The following is a 20680-nucleotide window of genomic DNA, read 5'->3' on the forward strand; positions in this document are numbered from 1 at the left end:
GGGCATCTGGCGTAAAACGTGCCAAATCACTATGCGGATCATACAGATGATCCGCTGTGGCGACCCCTAACGGGAGCAGCCGAAAGAAGAAGAAGAAGATATATATATATATATATATATATATATATATATATATATATATATATATATATATATATATATATATATATATATATATATATATATATATATATATATATATATATATATATATATATATATATATAGGCGTATTATTTACTTTGTGGTGGATAAAGAGGTGTTATCTTTTCCATAAGTTGGCTGAAATACATTTGTCAAAGCACTTATTGCAGAATGAGTATGATTTATATTTATTTATGTATTTCCTCATCTGCAAAAGCTTAGACTTGCATTGTAGAGAACACCATCTTTAGGAGGGGATTTGACTGATGGTGGATGTGCACTTAACTTCAACTCGGAGAGATAGAGATTTGATTTGGTTTGGTTCCCAGTTGTGTCGTTGCCCTTTCATTGGTAAAAAAAAAAAAAAATACATGAGAGCAATTGCCTCCCTACCTGTCTAGTACAACTTGGATAGAGTTAGTTAATCCACTCATTATAACATATCTGGTTCAACATTTGAAATTTTATGATGCTGAACAACAAACAAATCAAAATTATGAGCTTGATCTTTAACAATTTAAATTATTCGTACCTTTTGAATATTCCCACTTTTTTGACATTACGAAGATTCAATGCCCTTACTCTTGATTAATATTGTTACATTTTTAGGTTATTTCTCTGAAATAACCTCAGAGTGGCTCCTGGTGTCCATCTGTTTGTCTCTTAACATTTGACTCAAAAATAATCTCACAAACAAACCTGACCAATGTGGACCAAATCTGGTAAGATGCATCAGGACAACAAGGTCTCATGGGGTGTGCTCCCCATCCAGATCCGCCCCATAAGAGTTTGAAAAGGCAGTTTGCACCTCACATTGAAGTAATTTATTTTAAAATATTTTCAGAAACCGATGACCAGATCCAGACCAAATTCTTCATGAAACGCAAGGACCATGCCATGAACTTAAGTTCTGCTCCTCATGACCGTACTACTTAAAGAAGGGGGGCCATGGCCCCTTCCCCAATCCCTCATTTTCACCCCACCTGTTGGGTCAATAATCGTCAGCCCTGCCCCCCCCCCAAAAGTTTTACCTTCCCCCCACCTTTCCATTCGCCTTGCCATTAGATTTTAAAAGAATATAGATTCCTTGAGATATTTGAAAAACTATTTGTTTAATACTCTTACTTTTTCATACAGTTTAACTTTTCTGCCTAACAAATTTGTCAGTTTCTCTTTGAAAAGTGGAGAAAGCTTCTTAATTGTTTGGGCAGACAATTTATCCAAAATGGCACTTTAATCTATTGTTCAAAGCAAGGGAGGGCATGATATCTTATTTGGTAACATACTTGCCATTGCACCTTGTCTGTATTTCATTGATTTCCAGTGCAGTTCAGCTTAACTAAAAAAAAATTTTTAAACTCTCTCCTCGACCAGTAAACATTGAATATTTTCTGACATTGTACAGTATTTGATTGTAATGCCATTACTTGATGACAAAAAAGATAGTTTTGAGATGGTTGAGTCTGGTTCTCCTCCACTTGTGTGCAAGCCAATTTTAATTGGATGTTAATGCAAAGTTGAAAATGGAGGTTCAGTGGATAAAAAAATAAGTGAACTGATTTCTATTTTTGTGTTGATTTGTTGTGGATATGGTACAGGCATGATGGGTCGTTTGACCTTGTCTTGTGTTACAGTTTGTAAAAGCATTAGGTTCAGTCTCCTTCAAAAATAAAATAAAAAAAAACAACCTTGCGCTGTTCCCCTTTGAGCCCTTTTGTTTTTACCTTTAAACAACATTTGTCTTTATTAATTTTTTTATTTTTATTTTTTGAAATAATTTTTATCATCTTCACTTTCCTGTTGTGGGATATAAGTTGAAAATTGCAGTTTGGAGAGAAATTTATTTTTCTTTAATCCAGTGATCTAAGGCTCATTGAGGAGTTTTTCATAAAACGTATCCAGAACAAATTTGTTTGGATGACTGAACAATGTCTTTATTATTCATCAAAATGTTCACAATGACAGAAATATCAACACTATGTTTGATTCAAAGCCAGGATAACAATATCGTGACCGAACCACTCAGATGGGGGACACCAAACAGGACCCAACTTGACAATGTTACATTGTACCCATTGTTGTGAATGACGTATATTGTAATGACCTTATGGTGTTTATATTCACAGGCTTGGCTGGATTACAAAGAAAGGGTGCAGGAAAGTAAAGAAGCAACAAAAGATGCCGATTCGCAGCTCGACAAAGCAAGTGGAATGGTAGACGAAAAGGATGCTTCAGCCAAGCAGCTATTTAATGCTGGTCTCCAAGAAGTCTTCAAAGCTCCATCGCTACCACCCCGTCTGGTCAAGAAAATTGCCTTTCCGTCAAATCCAGATGATGAGATGGTGACTTCATTGAAGTGTCACAAGGATGATAAGGAGGTAAGTCTTGTGCATTCTAATTGTGGTTAAATGTTTCTCTTTTAATCCATTGCTTGTCCTGCCTCACCTTTTCATTCTCAAGAATAATATTTTTTTAAATCTCGATATATATTTAAAAAAAAATTCTCCCACCCACATCCCACATGTTACCTTCTTTTGATTGCTTGTACTTCCTCTTATTAATTACTTCCTTTTTCTTTCTTTCTGTCATGTTTTTTTTTCTTCATTTTGTTCTTTTTATTGTTTTGTTGCTCTTCCAAATGTTAAAAAAATATTTTTGTGTTGATGAAAGTTTGGGGAATTGTTCATTGTCAGGTCAGTTGCCTTGATGCACGTAATTTTGTATTTTTGTGCAAACTTGGAAAATAGTACTGTAATTAACTCATAACATTGGAGTAATTTTGGAAAATGTTTTTACGCCTCCACTACTGAAGTCGCCAGTGGCATTATGTTTTCGGGTTGTCTGTATGTACGTCCATCCATGCTAATTTTCTCTGTTTTCTCTGCAACCGCTTATCCGATTGACACAAAATTCTCAACACAGGTGCGACTACTCGTGTAGAATGTTTTTTAATAATGATGACATCATAGGTTAAGTGGTGTGGCAGCCATGTTGGAAAAGCAGAAAAACTTTGTACCTGTGTATCTCCGAAGCTCTATGAAAAAAATATAAAAAAAGAAGAAACTTGGCACGTGTGAAGTACTCCCCATGGGAAACAGGTGTGATTATTTGATGATGATGTCATAAGTAGCTTTGTTGCGACATAATTGAACACAGCGAATGCTTTATCCGATCAGTATGAAATTTTTTATGGGTCATCGAGGGATAAATTGTATGGGGGGGGGGGAATTGATGATGTCATCGGTCACGTGATTTGGCAGCCATATTGTTTTTAACACAATAACCTTCGAAAATCTTCTCTGAAACGGCTGAACAGATCGAGGTGAAACTTCACAGGTATGATCACCTATCCTTGAGGAACAAAAAGTTCTCCACCTATGACATCATAGGTCACATGGTTTGGCAGCTATGTTTTTTTTTTGGAAGGATAAACCTTTAAAAACGTTCTCCAGAATGGCTTGACAGATCGAGGGGAAACTTCACTGACATGTTCTCCAAGCCTTCGGGGGATACCAGGGTGTTCATAAATATAATTAATAGGTCATATGGTCTGGCAGGCACATTGGTTTGAACGAAAGTCTTAAAAAGAATTATTTCTCTTGAACTGCTTCATCAATCAACATGAAATGTCAAAGTTATGATCTACTGGTCGTGGGGAACATGTGTTTAAAATTTCAACCTGATCAGACGCATGGTCTGGTAGCCAGAATAATTTAATATTTTGAATCTGGGTTCAGAGATATAAATCAAACTTGCTACAAGTGTGTATAATGATGTAATAATGTGGGTGGAGGCATATCTAGCGCCATCGGAGAGTGCGCTTCTAGTTTATCACTGTCAGACATGCATGCTCAAAAATGGAATTGCCCTCATACAACAAATGTAACTGGAGAAGAGGTTAACATACTTGTGCGGCAGCAGCTATGGTATCGAATCATGAATTGCTATCACATTAATTTTTACCTCAACAGAGGAGAGGGGATTGCATTTGGTGCTGTTTGTATATATATATATATATATATATATATATATATATATATATATATATATATATATATATATATATATATATATATATATATATATATATATATATATATATATATATATATATATATATATATATAAAAGCTGACTAACATATCTTGCAAAAACTTCGTTTTGGCAAGATAAAAATCAAGAAAATTACCAAATACCAAGACCTCAACAATGAAGTATAAAGATCCTGGAAGCTGAAGAATGCCAAAGTTGTACCAGTGATAGCTACTAGGTTTCCTCAAGTTAATGAGTCCAGTTTGTTTCAACAAGATGCATGACGTCTCATACCGCCAGTTTCAATGGCCAGCGTATGATTACTTTTTCATAACCACATCATCTCCAGGAATAGTGACATTATTTGGCCTCCAAGGTCCTCAGACCTGTCAGCATGTGAATTATTTATGGGGGCATTGAAAAAGCAAAGTGTACACTCATTGCTCACACAATATTGAAGAGCTGAAAGAAAGACTTCGTCAAAAAATTGCCAGAATTTTTTTGGCGATGCTACGCCACGTCATGGGAAACATGCGTAGAAGACGAGAGGAATGCCTGTGTGGATACGGAGGCCACCTCGTGGATGTGATCTTCAAGAAATAAATGGCAGGCTTTGTACTTTCAGATGGCATATTTGTAATTTGTCAAATACAAAATTTTTATTTAATTACTGAGTTTTTAAAATCGCCTGTTTCTCTGCCCCACCCTGTACATGCAACCAACCAATATACAGTGCAGTATAGCAATAGCTTAACATACGAACAACACGCACTTCTGAAAAGTGGTTCTTGTATCAAAAGTTGAGTAAATTGGGAGTGTTGTTTTTTTTGGTTTGTTTGTTTTTTTTGTTCTTTTTTTAATCCTGTACATGTAATGATGTAGTCGAGGGAATGTGTTTCCCCTCCAAAACATTCCACCCCAAAATTCAATAATAATGGAGAAAATATTAAAAAGTATAGTCATAATAATCAAAAAGTTACACTCATGTCACTTTCAAGCTATGCAAGCTATGGTGCTTCTTAAAATGTGACAACCACCCGTCACTTTCACCAAACGTCTCCAGAGTGGGACTTTCACCATCATTGCACTTTAAAAATTCGAAAACGCTCCATATTTTCCATAACAGAGATGCGTGTTTTCTTCTGATTCACCTCCGCCATCGAAGATGGATTGAGGTTACTGTTTTCACCCCTTTCTGTTTATCTTGCCAAAACGAAGTTTTTGCAAGATCTGTTAGTCAGCTTGTATGTTTTTTTTAAATTTTTTTTATTTTTGTTTGTTTGCTGTAATCACGTAAAAAAAATTCTGCAGAGCACATTTATCATTGGAAATTTTTGTAACTTCGCATATCAGAGGCCTATAGAGGTCCCTTTCAGTGCACAAAATTTTGAAGGTCAAGGTCAAAGGTCAAGGTCACTTTGTCGCAAATCAGGGGAGTCGACGAAACCCTAATTTTTTGAGTAATTTTGATCGGATCGTCTTCAAACTTCATGGGAATATAGTTCATGGTCTGGCGCTCAGCTGATTAATTTTTGGTGGCGATTGGCCTTGACCTTCATATTTTTGTTTTTTTTGTGGTCTGTAATCACGTATAAATCACTCTGCAGAGCACAGTTATCATTGGAATTTTTTGTAACTTCGCATATCAGAGGCCTATAGAGGTCCCTTTCAGCACATAAAATTTTGAAGGTCAAGGTCACTTTGTCGCAAATCAGGGGAGTCGACGAAACCCTTATTTTTTCAGTAATTTTGATCGGATCGTCTTCAAACTTCATGGGAATATAGTTCATGGTCTGGCGCTCAGCTGATTAATTTTTGGTGGCGATTGACCTTGACCTTCATGATTAGCGCCGAAGGTCAAACATATTTGACCCCAAGGTGAAATTTTCAAGTTTTAGGAACCATATCGTGTAGTACCTCAAATTGAACACCTCGATGAGTGCTTTCTAGATATGACAAGCTTGAGACATTATGACGTCATTTGGTGATGTTATGAGGCAAAAGCATATTTTTCATGGTTACTCTGTAGAACGATTCTCATCGGAATCTCTCGTCGGCAGATATTCCTCAAGGAGTCACTCCTGGTGGATAGCAGTTCTGTTCCCCTCAGTGTGACCTTAAAGAAGTCACACGTGGTCACCTTTTGGCAACATACGGGTCACCCTGCGGGTGACATTGGTTTATTTGTTTGTTTGTTTTTTTGGGGTTTTTTTTGTATACCTTGGTCGAGGCTCGTATGAGAGCTAACACACAACTCACAGCAAGGAGGCATGAGACAAGAGGGGCAGGAGTGGAAGGGACAAAACAGTGGGGAACAGACACATTAGGTGAACTGTGGAAGGGAGAGGGATGGGGATGGGACGGGGAACATGGCGAAGAGAAGATGGACATTACAGGGACTTTCAGGAAGGAAAGCAGGGGAATTGAAGGAAGTGGGCTTGGGTGGATTATCGGGGGTAGAAAAGATCGAGGATTTGGATGGGGGAAGATAAGAGGTGGTGGTGAACAGCTGTTTTGAAAGCCTGGAGGGAAGAATGGGAAAGAATAGAGTGAGGAAGTTTATTCCAAAGGCGGGAAAAAAGAGGAATGAAAGAGTGAAGATGAGCAGTGATTCGTGATTTTGGTAGTTTTACCAGAAGGGGGTTATTGGCGGACCTTGAGCGCCTTGTGGAAATGTGGTGGGGACAAATCACAGAGAGAGCAGGGGGGGGCAAGGCTGGAGAGGAGTCGGTAGAAGACAGAAAGACCACCGACCAACCTGCGGTGATTGAGTGAGAGGCCCAAAGACTCAGCTTCATTGCGGGAGATGCCGATGATCTTAAAAGCCCTGGTTTCGACAGCGTGAAGCCGAGAAAGGTGGGAGGCAGGAGCACCAGCCCAGAGGGGAGAGCAGTACTCCATCAGGCTACGGACAAAAGCTTTGTAAGTGGTCAGGAGTTCAAGAGGGCCGAGGAAGGACTTTGCACGACGGAGGATTCCCAGTCGGCGACTGGCTTTGGAGGCGAGGTTTGAAATTTGGCTTTCCCAGGAAAGGTCATGGCAGATAGTGAGACCCAGAAGCTTGAAAGAAAAGACTTCTTCCAGAGGATTGTTGAGAAAGTGGATGGGGGGGGGGGGTTTCTAAACGGTCCTTTCGAAGAGACATAGTGAGAGTGTGAGATTTGTCTGGATTGAAAGACATGTTCCACGTGTTGGACCAGTTTGTGATTTTATCCAGATCTGCAGTGAGCGAAGAAGCTGCTGCTTGCCGGTCTGAGGGATGACAGATGGTACGGCAGAGGGTGGAGTCGTCGGCAAAGAGAAATAGAGGATTTTCCAGAGAGTCCGAGAGATCATTGATGAGAACCAGAAAAAGAACAGGGCCCAGAACGCTACCTTGAGGAACTCCAGCCTGCACAGGAAGAGGGGATGAAAGAACTCCATTTAGGGCCACACGTTGACTGCGACAGGAGAGGAAGTCTGCGAGCCATGAGTGGAGATGGCCTTGAATACCATCGGAAGAGAGTTTGGTGAGTAGGGCAGGGTGCCAGACTGTGTCAAAAGCACGTGATATGTCCAGGGATATGGCTCGGATTTCCTGTCTGGCATTGAGGACCTCCATCCATTGATGGGAGAGCAGAAGCAGCATATCCAGGGTAGAGTGACCTTGTCTGAAACCAAATTGATGATTGGAAATCAAGCCATTGGAGAAGAGGAAGGATTTCATGTCTGAAGCGATGATGGATTCCATAACCTTGCTGATGATTGAGAGTAGGCTGATTGGTCTGCAATTACAGGGATCTGTTTTTGCACCTTTTTTATGCAGGGCAGTGATGTTCGCAGATTTCCAAGCAGATGGCAGATGACCTTGAGCAAATGAGAGGGTGAATAGAACAGAGAGAGGGTGAGCAAGAGCAGAAGAGCAGGCTTTGAGGACACGTGGGCTGATGCCATCTGGACCGGTTGCAGAATCTGACTCGAGGTTTGAAAGCAAGCTCTCCACCTTGTCAGGAGAAAAGGATACAGAGTCCAGGGACAGTTGGGTGCGACTGGGTAAAGTGGGTAGAGAGAGTGATGGGTTTAGGACACAAGATTTAGCTGCAAACACTGAGTTTAGACATTCAGCTTTATCACGTGTGGAATCAGCAGTGCGGCCATTTGAGGTAAGGGAGGGGATGGAGGGGGAACATACACCAGAAACAGATTTGATTAAACGCCACCAGGATTTTGAGGAGGGAGAGAGGTTTGAGAGTTCAGACTTGAGATGAGAAAGATGTTGTTTTCTGGCTCTCCTGAGGGTAGATACACACTTGTTCCAAGCTTTGTAGAAAGAACTGAGATTGCCCTCAGTTGGGTTTGCTTTCCATGAGGCAAAGGCAAGTTGTTTCAGGACAACTGCCTCGCCACAAGCTTCAGTAAACCAAGGGCGGGAGGAAGGGTAAGACAACTGAACACGAGAGGGGATAAATCTGTGCATGAGGGAGAAGAGCAAGTTTCTTTGAAAGAATTCCCAGGATGAGTTGATGTTTGAGAAAGTACTGATAGGAGACCAGTCTGTAAGTTTGATGGCTGCTCGGAGACCCTGCCAGTCGGCTTGAGTGAAATGCCAGACTCGACGGCGGTGAGGTGGTTCTCTGATAACAGCCAGAGAGATGTCCACTTTAACAAGGACGTGGTCAGAAGAACCAATTGGAGCGAAGGAAGAGCAGCAGATATTGTCAGGGAAATTTGTCAAAATCAGATCCAGAAGAGATGGAGTACCATTGGTTGAGATCCGGGTCGGGAAGTTGACCGATTGAGTCAGTCCCAATGAATCGCAGAAAGCTTTTGCTGAGGTGCCATGGCAGGTGAGAGAGGTACCCACACCTAGCCAACTGGCGTGATGACAATTGAAGTCACCACATAAGACTTCAATTGTCTTGTTTGTTTGTTTGTGAACAGTATTACGGAAAAACTCCTCGATGGATTTCGACGAAACTTGGTGGGGGGGGGGGTTAGGTCTGGTCCAAGGATCATGCCATTAGATTTTGGACTTGGTCCAAAATCCAAAATGGCCGCGATGGCGGCCAATTTGAAAAATTATTTTAATTTTTTTTTTTTTGCATTTCTACATGTTTTAAGTGATTTCCAACCCCCCCCCCCCCCAAAAAAAAATTGTTAGAGAGAAAAAAAAATTTTGCCAATTTTTTTTCAACTAAATGTCGATTTTTTTTGGGCATTTCTACATGTTATAAGTGATTTCCAACAAAAAAAAAACATGCCAAAATTATAATTGCGGCTGATTTTGGAACTTCAGGTGGATATACCCACGTAAAATCAATTTCTGTCTCAAGGAATCTAGTTATGACGAATGAATTGAGTACTGTTGCTCTGTGAGCACTGTTGACGTCAAATTGAATGAATAGGATATCGGGTTCACTTGAGTGACCTAGCAGTATTGGCGGCGGAGGTTTTGCACTCTACCGAGTGCTTCCCCTCTAGTTTTCACTGCACTGGAAGGTGTCACACATTGAGCACCCACCATGATCTTTCTTTGTTGTGTTTCATTATCACCGTTGTATTCCAAGGCAAAAGTCACATGCAACATCCATAAGGCAGGAATCAGCGTCAACCCTCCTTTACTTTCTCACGATTTCCTCTTTCCTCTTTCTTTCCTCTTTCTTTCCAATCACTTCCTTGAGCACATCTTCCTATCAGGCACCATAGTTGTGGATTATTGTGTACAGTACCATGCTATAATGTACAATAACGTTTGAGTAAAAATAATGCACTTTTACACTGCACTTCAGCACAAATTTAATGACATTACCGCATATGAGAGAATGAGGGAAGCAACGCTCTGACGTCGTCATCCCGGATGTAAGCGAGTTTTGTAGCACTGACGTCATCCTGTTGCGTTTTGTTGCGAGATGAGTGTTTATTTTAAATTACACGATCGAAATTTTTGATCAAAAGATCATGAGGTCACGTTTTGAATTCATCGTTGAAAGCTGAGTTGACTTTGGTTAAGCAAAAGTTCGTAATGTCACGATTTGAGGTCATGAATTCAATTTTTGGTATCAGAGGGTTTAGTTTGTAAGATTGAAGGTTTGTAAATCGGAGGTTCATCAATTGGGATATTGAACTGTGCTTGAAAAATTTTGGATTTCGCAAGTAACAGACAGAGGGGTAAAAACATAACCTCCATCCCCATTTTGGTGGGCAGAGGTAATTTGAGGCATCCAAAAAAGTTAACCTACCTCCCTCCTGACCTGACCCCCAATTCCTCCTCCCCAAGGATTTTAATTTCGTTGAAATATCCCCTCTGTGAACACCTTTCATATGAGACAAATCATTCCCTTGGCCATCTGTGATGGGTGGAGTTTGTTTTCTCTCTTGTCTGTCTGGCTCTGTCTGTTTGTTTGTTAGTTGCAAAATCGAAGATTTTTCAAGTATATTGGTCAGTCGATCTTGTTATTCTGTTTGTTTATCTGTTTTTGTCATTCGCCTACCGGTCACAATATAAAACTGATCTTCTCCAAACTTCACTAAGTTGTAGTAGTCCAGCAGCCATTTCTCATATGAGGCCAAATAACGAAATTCGTTCAACATCCCATACAGAAAAGGTTTGACTTGACAGGGTGGTAGAATAGACCCTATAGAACACCTCCAGGTATTATGTGGTTTCAAATTGTGGTATCATTAAAATTCTACAGGCCATTATACATACTAAGGGTACTTACCAAAAGGGTCACTGTGGGCTCGCAAAATTTAGGGGGAGGGGTAACGTAAATGTGAATATCTTTGTCGAGACTCCACCAATTTTCAATATTGAGGTATCATTCGCTTCCTATTATAATTCTCTATCAGAGTATGTACAGTTATTTGAAAATGGCCTTTGCCATGGCATCACCAAAGCTAAAATATCACACTAATTCAAACTTTCTGACATTTTAAATTTTCTTCTCATATGAAGGTGAACGATGTTTCTCAATTACTACTGCTATGTCTACATTTTGGAAATCAAACGCTTAAGAAAGTATTGTTCTGCAGAAATTCATATACATACAGAGGCACGCATAAAGAAAACTGCAACTGTTATTTTTAGCGTTCGTCTTTTACTCGTGTATAGCAACACGGAAGCACATACATCAGAGCTGAGAATAATAGTTGTCTTTGGCAACACGGAAGTACATTAGTGAAAGCCGAGTATAATAGTTGTCTCTGGCAGCATGGAAGCTACTCATTCATCATAGTGGATGATAATAGTTATCATGGTCGACACTGGGAGCTGTGCATGACAATACAGAAGCACATTAGTGAGAGCGAATCATAATAGTTGTGCATGGTTGCATGGAAACACATTCGTCAGAGCGGTTTGTAATATTTGTGTCTCGCAACGAGGAATCACATTCGCCATGGAAGCATGAAGATGTCATCTGTTGTAAGTTTTAGTCAGCATCTTCTTCACCACTGGATTCAAAGATTGTTCTTGGATTTTCACAAGTTTCTTCGGCCATACATGCACATGCTTCTGTGTATGGCATGTGGTTGGTTCTGCATGTGCAGTCGGCTCGGCGACATAGAGACTTCTTGCAGTGACAGACAGTCAGCTCCGGAAGACCCTGTGGTGCTGGATCTTTGGTCATGAGCACAGGCTGCAGGGCACCATCCTGAATTTTCCAGCCATGTCCAGCTGCTGGTGGAAGGCTCTGTGTAGGCTCCAATGCTCTCTTCCATACATAGGCCTGGTAATTTCCCCGCTTCATATTGTTACGGCTGTGGAAATTCGCAGAACACCATATAGGTCCTTAGTTCAGTTAGATCGATAAGTCTGTGTTCAGTTAGATTTCCCCACCGTTGTTAAATGGGATTTATTCGTGTTACCATGGCTGTGATCCTTTGAGAAAGCCATTTTTCTTTACTATCATTATTTTTGACCAACCACTTCACCACAACCACGATCACCTAACCACCTTCCCCGCTACGCCAACTGCCGATCCCCTTCTCCACAAACCAAACCGCAACACACTATCGGTGTCGCGCGGATTTTCCCGCGCGCTGATCGGGGAGATCGTTCGTCATTGGTCGGTTCGTAGAAGTGAGGCGCTGGAGATAAGGAACGCCCCCTTTCTCGAAGCTTTCCGCAGGAGCTGGAAGGGGGGGCGATAAACAGGGAGGAGCGAGGCTGAACTGAGGAATATAAGGGCGCGCAGGACGCCAGGTCTGGGTCTTCGTGGTGGTTTCGTCTTGGTCTTCGGAGAGTCTTGGGTTCGGTGGTTCGGGTCGAGTCGTCGGAGCTCGCAGTCTGTGGGGAGTCCGGGCGTGGCACGGGGGACGCGGACGGGAGGCACCGCTTTGCCAGCTCTTTCGCGCAAGCCTGCGCATCCGTGTGGAGAGCGCCGGAGAGAGCTCGCCGTCCCCATGGAAGGCCGAGCTCAGCCGCGGCTGTCCTGGTTGCCTTGGGGGACAGACGTCGCAACTCACCCACCATCGCACCACGAGGGTGCAGGTAACCTGCAACAGTCTCGTGGGACCCGTTCGGTCATCCAGGCTCCACGCCATAAAGGTCTACGGACCCTGTCTGGCGCCCTCGTCTTTGAGGGTGGCCTTTTCCTTTTTTTTGAATGAATGTTGGTGGCGCCGTGTCCTGGAAGTAAAAACTGTTAAGTGACTAGATAATTGCTGATAGACGGCTGTAGTGCTTTCACCTTGCTCGTGTCTTTGTCCCCATCCCGTGCATGATTGTTTTTCTGTATAAGTGTTTTTCATTGCTTTTTCTGGTATACGTGCTGTGTAAAATAAATGTACCTCGTTCGTTGCGTCCTCCTTTCTCCCCATTGGAATGCCATCTTACATTGTGGAATAATAGTTGGGTTGTTAAATACCCATTAAATCGAATCGGATCTGGTGAGTTCGGGCGATAATACCCGCTCGGTTATCACTGCAGAACGGAACGGACTGCTTGAGCGGGTTCGTGTCCAAGCCGACTTGCGCCGAGGTACGGTCTCCCGGTAGGCGACCCGCGCAGGTACTTAAGTATATCGATATTCGGCGATTGACCCTATTTTGCGCGGGTAGAAAATTGGCAAGGCCGTGGTGGGGTTGAAGACCCACCCGTGACAGGGTTCCGGCATTGTTCCTGAAGCTGAAGGTCATGACTGAATTATCCATCCGGTGGGCGACGCGGCTGCAATTAGGGAAACGCGGTCGATCGCACGCCGGTGGGCGCGAATTCGTAACAATATGTTGCTGTAAGCTATCGAATGTAGGGGGGAGATTTTCATTTCTTTGTCCCTTTTGACAGAACTTCCAGTATCTCACATTGTTCACTTTCCTCCCAGCCCCCTTGGTTGTTGAGTACATTGCACATATGAAGGCTTCGCATGCTTCTGAAGTGCTGTTGCTGAGCTTGGCTTCTTCTCCAAGCTGTCCCAGACTGGTCTGATGCTCTTTACCGTCAAGTAAGACATTGAAACCCCTTTTCTTGCCGAGTCCTGAGAGTGCACTGTTTGAATCGCACCCAGTGAGTGCGTGGAAGCTGAGTAAAGCATTACACAGTTCAGGTCCTAGTTTGTGTGCCAAGCTGTGGAAAGGAATATACCTAGCTTTATCCTTGATTCCAGTCCGAAACCACAGCTCCCGACACTGGAGTTTTCTGTCGTGTGTGGTGCAGAGGACAGCCACATATGTGTCAGGTGATTTAATCACAATCCTGTTGTGATAATGAGAGGCATGTTTTGCATGTTGCAATATTCGTGTGTCTGCCTCTTCATGATCTGACTTTCGGGGAACCAGTTTTTCGCAGTGCCCTCTGATGACTAGCAGACTTCTGCGGGTTCTTGAAACCACCACCGATGACTAGGTGTTGACCATCAAGCAGAGTGTCTTGTGGCACCATGTGTCTGCCAAGAAGGCACACGAGTTGACTTTGTTTTCTACATTTCCAATGTATTTGATCCACTGCTTTGGAATAGGAGTGGCTGGCCCTTGGATTGTCACCTCTAAGGCTGCAGATATTCCTCGTTTCTCTCACTCCCCAGCTTTGATTGAGAGGCTGGAGTGCCGGTCGAAGATAACATTAACCCGCTGACAACCATTCCGACGTAGAGGGGCAGTAACCAGGCTGTAATACTTGAATGCCATTTCACCAAGTTTGCAGCACCAGCGGACTTTGTCATCTGTACCAGCGCCATTGCATCGACGATGTGGGCCGTAGACATCTAGCTGGTTGTGACTTGTGGCAGTTTTGGATGGACATCTACCTTCTTCTCTAACTCAGCAATGAGTACGCTCTTGTTGGTCTTCCTCAAGCTGCCATCGTAATGGGCCAGGGATAATGGCACTGTTGATAAATCGTAGCTGAGGAGTTCTCTCAGATTGATGTCCCTTGACTTTCCTGTGATGAGACGGTGGCCAAAGAGTTCACGGTCAGCACTAAGAGTGATAACTTTCTCATCAGTTAGCTTCACTGTTTTCTTCTTGCTTAGTGTGGCAAATGTTTTGATCTCCAGGTTTGGCAGGGAATCCCAAAATGTCACTTCATTGGTATTCAGTCTCTGTTCAACAAATGTTGTCATTTGAGCTGTGCCGATCTGGTAGGAGTTAACCATGCGTGTAGCAGCATCTGGGGGCATCCTGATACCTGTGGCAATGTTAGTCGGTGACGAAATTCCATCATCAACGTTGTCTTGGGAGAAGGGATCGGTCATAAGCTCTGACGTGATGACGGTCAGCATCTTCTGAACATCACTTTCATCTCTCTCCACCCTCTTAGATTGTGTTGGTACCCACAGAGAAGCAGCACCAGAGTCCTGTATGGCACACATCTCCTTCATTGCGGTTGTGATGGCTGCTCGTTCATGACATGTCAGGAACCATCATTCTCGAGCTCCTTCTCTCTGACTGATCCCTATGATGCCACCGTTTGTCTTGCTGTCGCGGTTGATGGACTGCTCTTGGGCCATGTCGGTCCACACTTGAGCAAAAGGTTGAGGCGATCGATTGATGGCATGATTGCCAGACATGAACTCTTCATTGACGGCAGGATGGGTTTCAGGCAGCTGGTTCATGTCAGCTAGATAAACAAGAAGCCACCTGGCGTAGTTGTGTCGATCCATTGCGAAGAAGTAAGGGGTCATTACAGTAGTAGCAGAGAGATGCAGAATCCAGTTTCCAGTCCTTTCTGCCTTGATGAACTGGAGGAGCTGTACCATGGATACATAATCACTCCAGTAGGCAAACAGCTGCGACTTGCCCCGTGCTTCAGTTTGGAACCTTGTGAACTCTGATTCTAATGTCGTGATAGCATCGCACATCCTCAACATGGTGTTCTGGACATCTTTTTCTTCTTCCAGAGCTAGTTGGCATGCTGTCACTTGCTCCATCACAGCATCTTTATCTACATCACTGCCCTCCTGCCGAGAGTGCCACTTCACGATGGCTCGCCACTGCAGACGAAACATTGCTTCCATGATTAACTTGTGGGCTCTCACTCCACGATTGTAAGACTTCCCTTTCAGGAAGGTCGAGGTTGTCGAACTGCCATACATGCCAGATTCTATCAGAAGATCCTCGATGCCTGACATCTGGTACTTTTTACCCAGCACAGCCAGATAATTTGTTGCAAAGTGGTAGCCTCCTATGCGTATCACCATGTCTTCAAACTCTTCTTGTAGGCGCCACTGAATCTCTTTGGCCTTCACATATATAGCAAAGTCAAATGTAATAACGCTGTCATTCTGGCCAAGGCTTGCCATCATGGACTGCACATTCTTCATAACTGTGTAGAGGGTGCTGAACTCTGTAGGGGAACCATCGATCATAGGGCAGCAGCCGATGTTTGTGCGAACGGGAACACAGGAGTGTACCACAGCATTGAAGCCACTCCAGCTGGGTACTTTTTGTTTTTCTGTGGCGAAGAGCTCCACCTCAAACAGCTTCATTGGTGTCATCCTTATCAATGCCCAAGCAAGATCCATCTTACAGGCTGCCAAATGCAAGCTTTCAGAGCATTTGAACCACTCAGCTTGTATCTTCCCGGAGAAACTGGTAACAGTAGGCCGCTTTCCGTATGAACTGTACTCTCTGATGGATTGGCACATCCCAGTGGATTCAAGTGTCTGTTTCCTTTTTGTCTGGTCTGAATAGACCCTCGGCTCGGGGACTGGACCAAAGTGCCCTCGTTGATAGAGGACTACTGTAGTGGCATGAGTTGTCCTCTTTCCATGAAGAGTCTCTTCAGTCATGTCATTATTGTCTGCTGCCACCTGGACAAAGACGCCTGGGGAGATGTTTGATGGCAATACCGTACCAAAGATGTTGCTCTTGGCTAGGATCTCCTGTGCAAGGCTTGTGTTGGTTGCCTCAACATCATCGTAGGAGTCACAGTGGCCCATTCTGCTCAGCATGGCAATGAGCTGTTTTGACCTCGTCATATGGCGAACTGCAATTCCCAGGGCCACATGCTTGGGCATGTTGGTTCTAGCACGAGTCACATAGTATACAACATCCTGAGCAAGCATCAAAACACATCTTTCATCTGATGAGTTGCTACATTCTGGTGCTGAAAACTCATCTTCATCTTCCTTTTCTGGTTTGGCAATAACCCAGCGTCGTAGCCAGTAAAGACTGTCTGGTATCACAGATTTGGATTTTGTCAGGGTTAGATCCATATTAGGTGGTCGGACTGATATGCCTTGGCATTCATTGATCTCCGACTTGATGAGTTTCGCAGTGCGGTACAGCAGACTCACCCTGTCGCAATCATCCATCGCTGTTGTGGGCTGTTTTCTTGGTACACCCGTGGCTGTTGCGGTGTTACACTGATAGGCAGAGTTGATGACATCTTGATGGGATATGGCGCTTGAGTACAAAAGCTCGGACTTACTAAGATCATATGGCTTATGGAAGACAATGTCATCTCCAAAGTGTTTATTTTGTTGAAGTTTGAGTCGCTGGGTAGTGTAGCTGTCGACTGCCACTCCCTGTCCGTGCAGAAAATGATTGTATCTGTCCAGAAGAATTGTCATATCAAAGGCCTTCCCACCATTCAGGTCAGCAGAGATATCTTCAGCCAATTGCTTGAATGCCGTATCGTTACAAGTTTCTTGTCTCCCTTCATGGAAGCCTGCATGCTGCAGATTAGCTTTGCTGATGTATGAGGCATGGCAAGCTCTGTGGTATCTAGATTCTGCTGCCACTAGATCGTTACTGACAACACCAGTAGTCCGTAACATGTCTTCATCGCCCATTGCGGTCGCTGCTTGCACAATAGTTTCACAGGCTTGGAAAGTTCTGACCATGGTCATCTTCTTTACCCTTCTGTGTGTTTTCTTCTTGCAGAAGAGGAACATAGTCCAGTCAGTGGACGTTGACTGGGACCTGGATAACCTCGAGGTTTCCGTCAAACTTGTTTCAGATTGTGTGCCAATATTAGATTCTTCTCCTGGTGTCGGTGAGAATGCAGATCTTCTCCTCTGCATGTAATGCAGGTTTTCTTTGCTTGTCCATTTTTCGTGGCAATTTGAGTGCCATTTAACATCTGCGGTTGCCAAACTGTCAAAATCTGATTTTAAAAGGTCGTATACTTCATCTCGTTGGAGTTCCAGTGTTGCAACAAGTGTCTGTATGGAGGTATCTTGGGCTTTCCTCAGTGTCTCGTTTGAGTCCATCTGACAAATTATGCACTTGTGAAAGTTAGTCAACTTCTGTCTCTTTACAGGTAAAAGTTGCACTCCTACCTGACTCTGAACTAGCCATTGCTTCAGTTGGCTCGTAGGATTCTTTCAGATGTTCAATCTGGAATGACACAGAAAAGCAACTATGTTAACCCACAGCCTCTTTTACCATCATTATTAATATGACATTTTTAAACTTTATTTTTGTAATTATCTAGTCCATAAGAATTTCATAAAAAATAGACTAACACAGCATTTTTTAGTCCAGCAGCATGAACCTGTGAAAAATTCAATTGTTCAATACCCACTACAGAAAAGTTTGACTTGACAACTTAGTATGCTCGAAAAGATGCCGAAAATATATTAAAAAGCTCATAATATTTGATTTGTTTGTGATTTTTACCTCTTGTGGTTGTACAGTTGAATGAATATCGACATTTCTGTACTTATTCTGAAAGAGAATTCTAATACGAAGCAAATGATACCTCAATATTGAAAATTGGTTGAGTCTTGACAAAGATATTCATGTTTACGTTACCCCTCCCCTAAATTTTGCTCGCCCACAGTGACCCTCTTGGTAAGTACCCTTGATATGTATAATGGCCTGTAGAATTTTAATGATACCACAATTTGAAACCACATAATACCTGGAGGTGTTCTATAGGGTCTATTCTACCACTCTGTCAAGTCAAACCTTTTCTGTAGGGAGTGTTGAACGATTTCATTTTTTCAGGTCCTTGCTCCGAGACTATACAGGTAGTCTCAACTGAGAAGCTGATTGATTTTGAGGTTAAAGGTCAAATTTTTAAAATCGTCATTTTTCATCTAATTAACCTGAAAATTAAGCAGCAATTGCATCGTACATCACTGAATTTGGAAACCAATTATTTTTGAGGTCAAAGGTCAACTCAAAGTCAAACTTAAAATCATCAATTTCAATCTGAAAAAATAATCGGTTTTCATCCGATTGACCTGAGCTTTGATTAAGATTATCAATCTTAATCTTAATGAAATAGACAATTTGATGTATCCGTGGCAACCTTTGGAGAGGGGTGTAGATTTTGCAAGTATCGTGTTGTGCATGTCTTTCTTGTTTGTTACCTGGCGAAAAAATTTGAAATTTTTTTTTGGGCAAGTATGTTCGTCTGTCTATCACATGATTTTTGGCCACAGTTCGGGTTAAAGCAATCGTTTTGAAAAAAAATTGTGTGTGGAGGTGGCCAGCCAAGGACTGCAACGCAAAATTTTGGTGAAGATCCGCTGATAATTATCCCGCCCCCCCGGAGGGAGGGAGCGGGATATTGTAATCGTCCGGTTTGTTTGTCTGTCTGTTTGCAACTTTACTGCAAAACGGCTTTAGCAAACACTATCAAATTTAATCCACAGGTGGGCAATGAACCTTGGATGACCCCATTAACTTTTGGGTCCAATTGGATCAAAGGTCAAGGTCACGAAAAGATCAAAATCGTTTTTCACTCATAACTTCGTCAAAAATCATCTGATTTACTTCAAACTAAGCTTATAGTGATCCTTATTCTATTTGTCACTTATAATCCTACCCATTCCTACAGTGAAAAATGCATATTAGTGAAGATCGGTAGGGTCCGAATTTTTGGGGGTCATGGTCATCTGTCAAAATTACATATTTTCCATTAAATCTAAAACATGGTTACGAAAATACCACTTTACGGGAAAACGGCTGGCTCAAACACTGTCAAATTGTATCCACAGGTGGGTAATGAACCTCGGACGGCCCCATTAACTTTTGGGTCCAATTAGGTCAAAGGTCAAGGTCAGGTCACGAAAAGGTGAGAATCGTTTTTCGCTCATAACTTCGTCAAAAATGATCCAATTTACTTCAAACGAAGCTTATAGTGAAACTTCGTCAAAAATAGTTTAATTGACTTCAAACTAAGACTAAAATATTCCCTATTCTATTCCTTATAATCAACATTCAGGTTAAGGATGTATCAAATTTAAATTTGATCCACAAAATAACTTTATGCCTTAAAGGTTCCCTGACATGCAAAACCTTCTGGTTATTTATATGTTAACTTGACCTCCCTCGTGAAGAAATCACTCATGTTTTCAAATAAAAAAATCAAAAATGGGATAATTAGAGCAATATTTCGATCATTTCTGGTGCCTTTCACAACTTGCTATGCCCCGCCCCTAAAAAAAAGTTGACCAGCGAATCGCAGCGTTGACGTCATATACAGAAACTCGCACAGAGTGGATTGACTCGAGATCTCGAGAATCCAGACTCTAGACAAGTCCGATAAATCCGTCGTCCGTCCGACTCGGCAGATAAATCTGACGTGCTGTAGCTTTCTTTTATTATTCTCTTTTCTTCATTGTTTTCTCTCTCTCCTCCTCCTCCTCCTCCTCCTCCTCCTCCTCCTCCTCCTCCTCCCCCTCCTCCTCCTCCTCCTCCTCCCCCCCTGGTTGCATCATTGGTTGGGACGTGGCTATGCCGCTGATGCAGTGTCCCCCTTACCAGTACACTGGTGCTCATTTTGCCGACCTCGGAAGGATGACAGGCTGAGTCAACCTCCTTGTGTATTTTAATTCAGCGGCCAACAAGGCTTGAACTCAGGACCCAAGGATCCCAAGCCGCCACCCTCACCACGAAGCCAACACCAGGCTTATTGTTTTATACTGGCGCTATATGACGCCAGTAGGAATAAAATAACTAAAAATGCAACAGAACATCAGATTTATCAGATTACTCGAGACAATTGTGTCACAAGGTGTGTTTTGCACACAAGTTTTCATCGTATCCGGACAGCGAGATTGCTTCGTTTTATGCGCGGAGAGATACGGCTGATGACATGGGGTGGCCTTGTTTGTGATTCATTCACCACGGA

The 20680-nt window shown here is 42.6% G+C and overlaps 1 protein-coding gene across 1 annotated transcript in view; it reads left to right on the forward strand.

The window, feature by feature from the left end:
* The window catches only part of WAPL (WAPL cohesin release factor), a 244627-nt gene that overhangs the window by 80051 nt on the left and 143896 nt on the right, over positions 1 to 20680 (forward strand). Inside the window, exon 9 of the mRNA XM_085883568.1 lies at positions 2271 to 2522. Coding sequence (XP_085739694.1) covers positions 2271 to 2522 — 252 coding nt within the window. The remainder of the gene's footprint in view (positions 1 to 2270; positions 2523 to 20680) is intronic.

This window comes from Eptatretus burgeri, chromosome 5 (genome assembly GCF_056783735.1).
Source record: "Eptatretus burgeri isolate ZD-2024b chromosome 5, Ebu_testis_v1, whole genome shotgun sequence".
Lineage (NCBI taxonomy): Eukaryota > Metazoa > Chordata > Myxini > Myxiniformes > Myxinidae > Eptatretus > Eptatretus burgeri.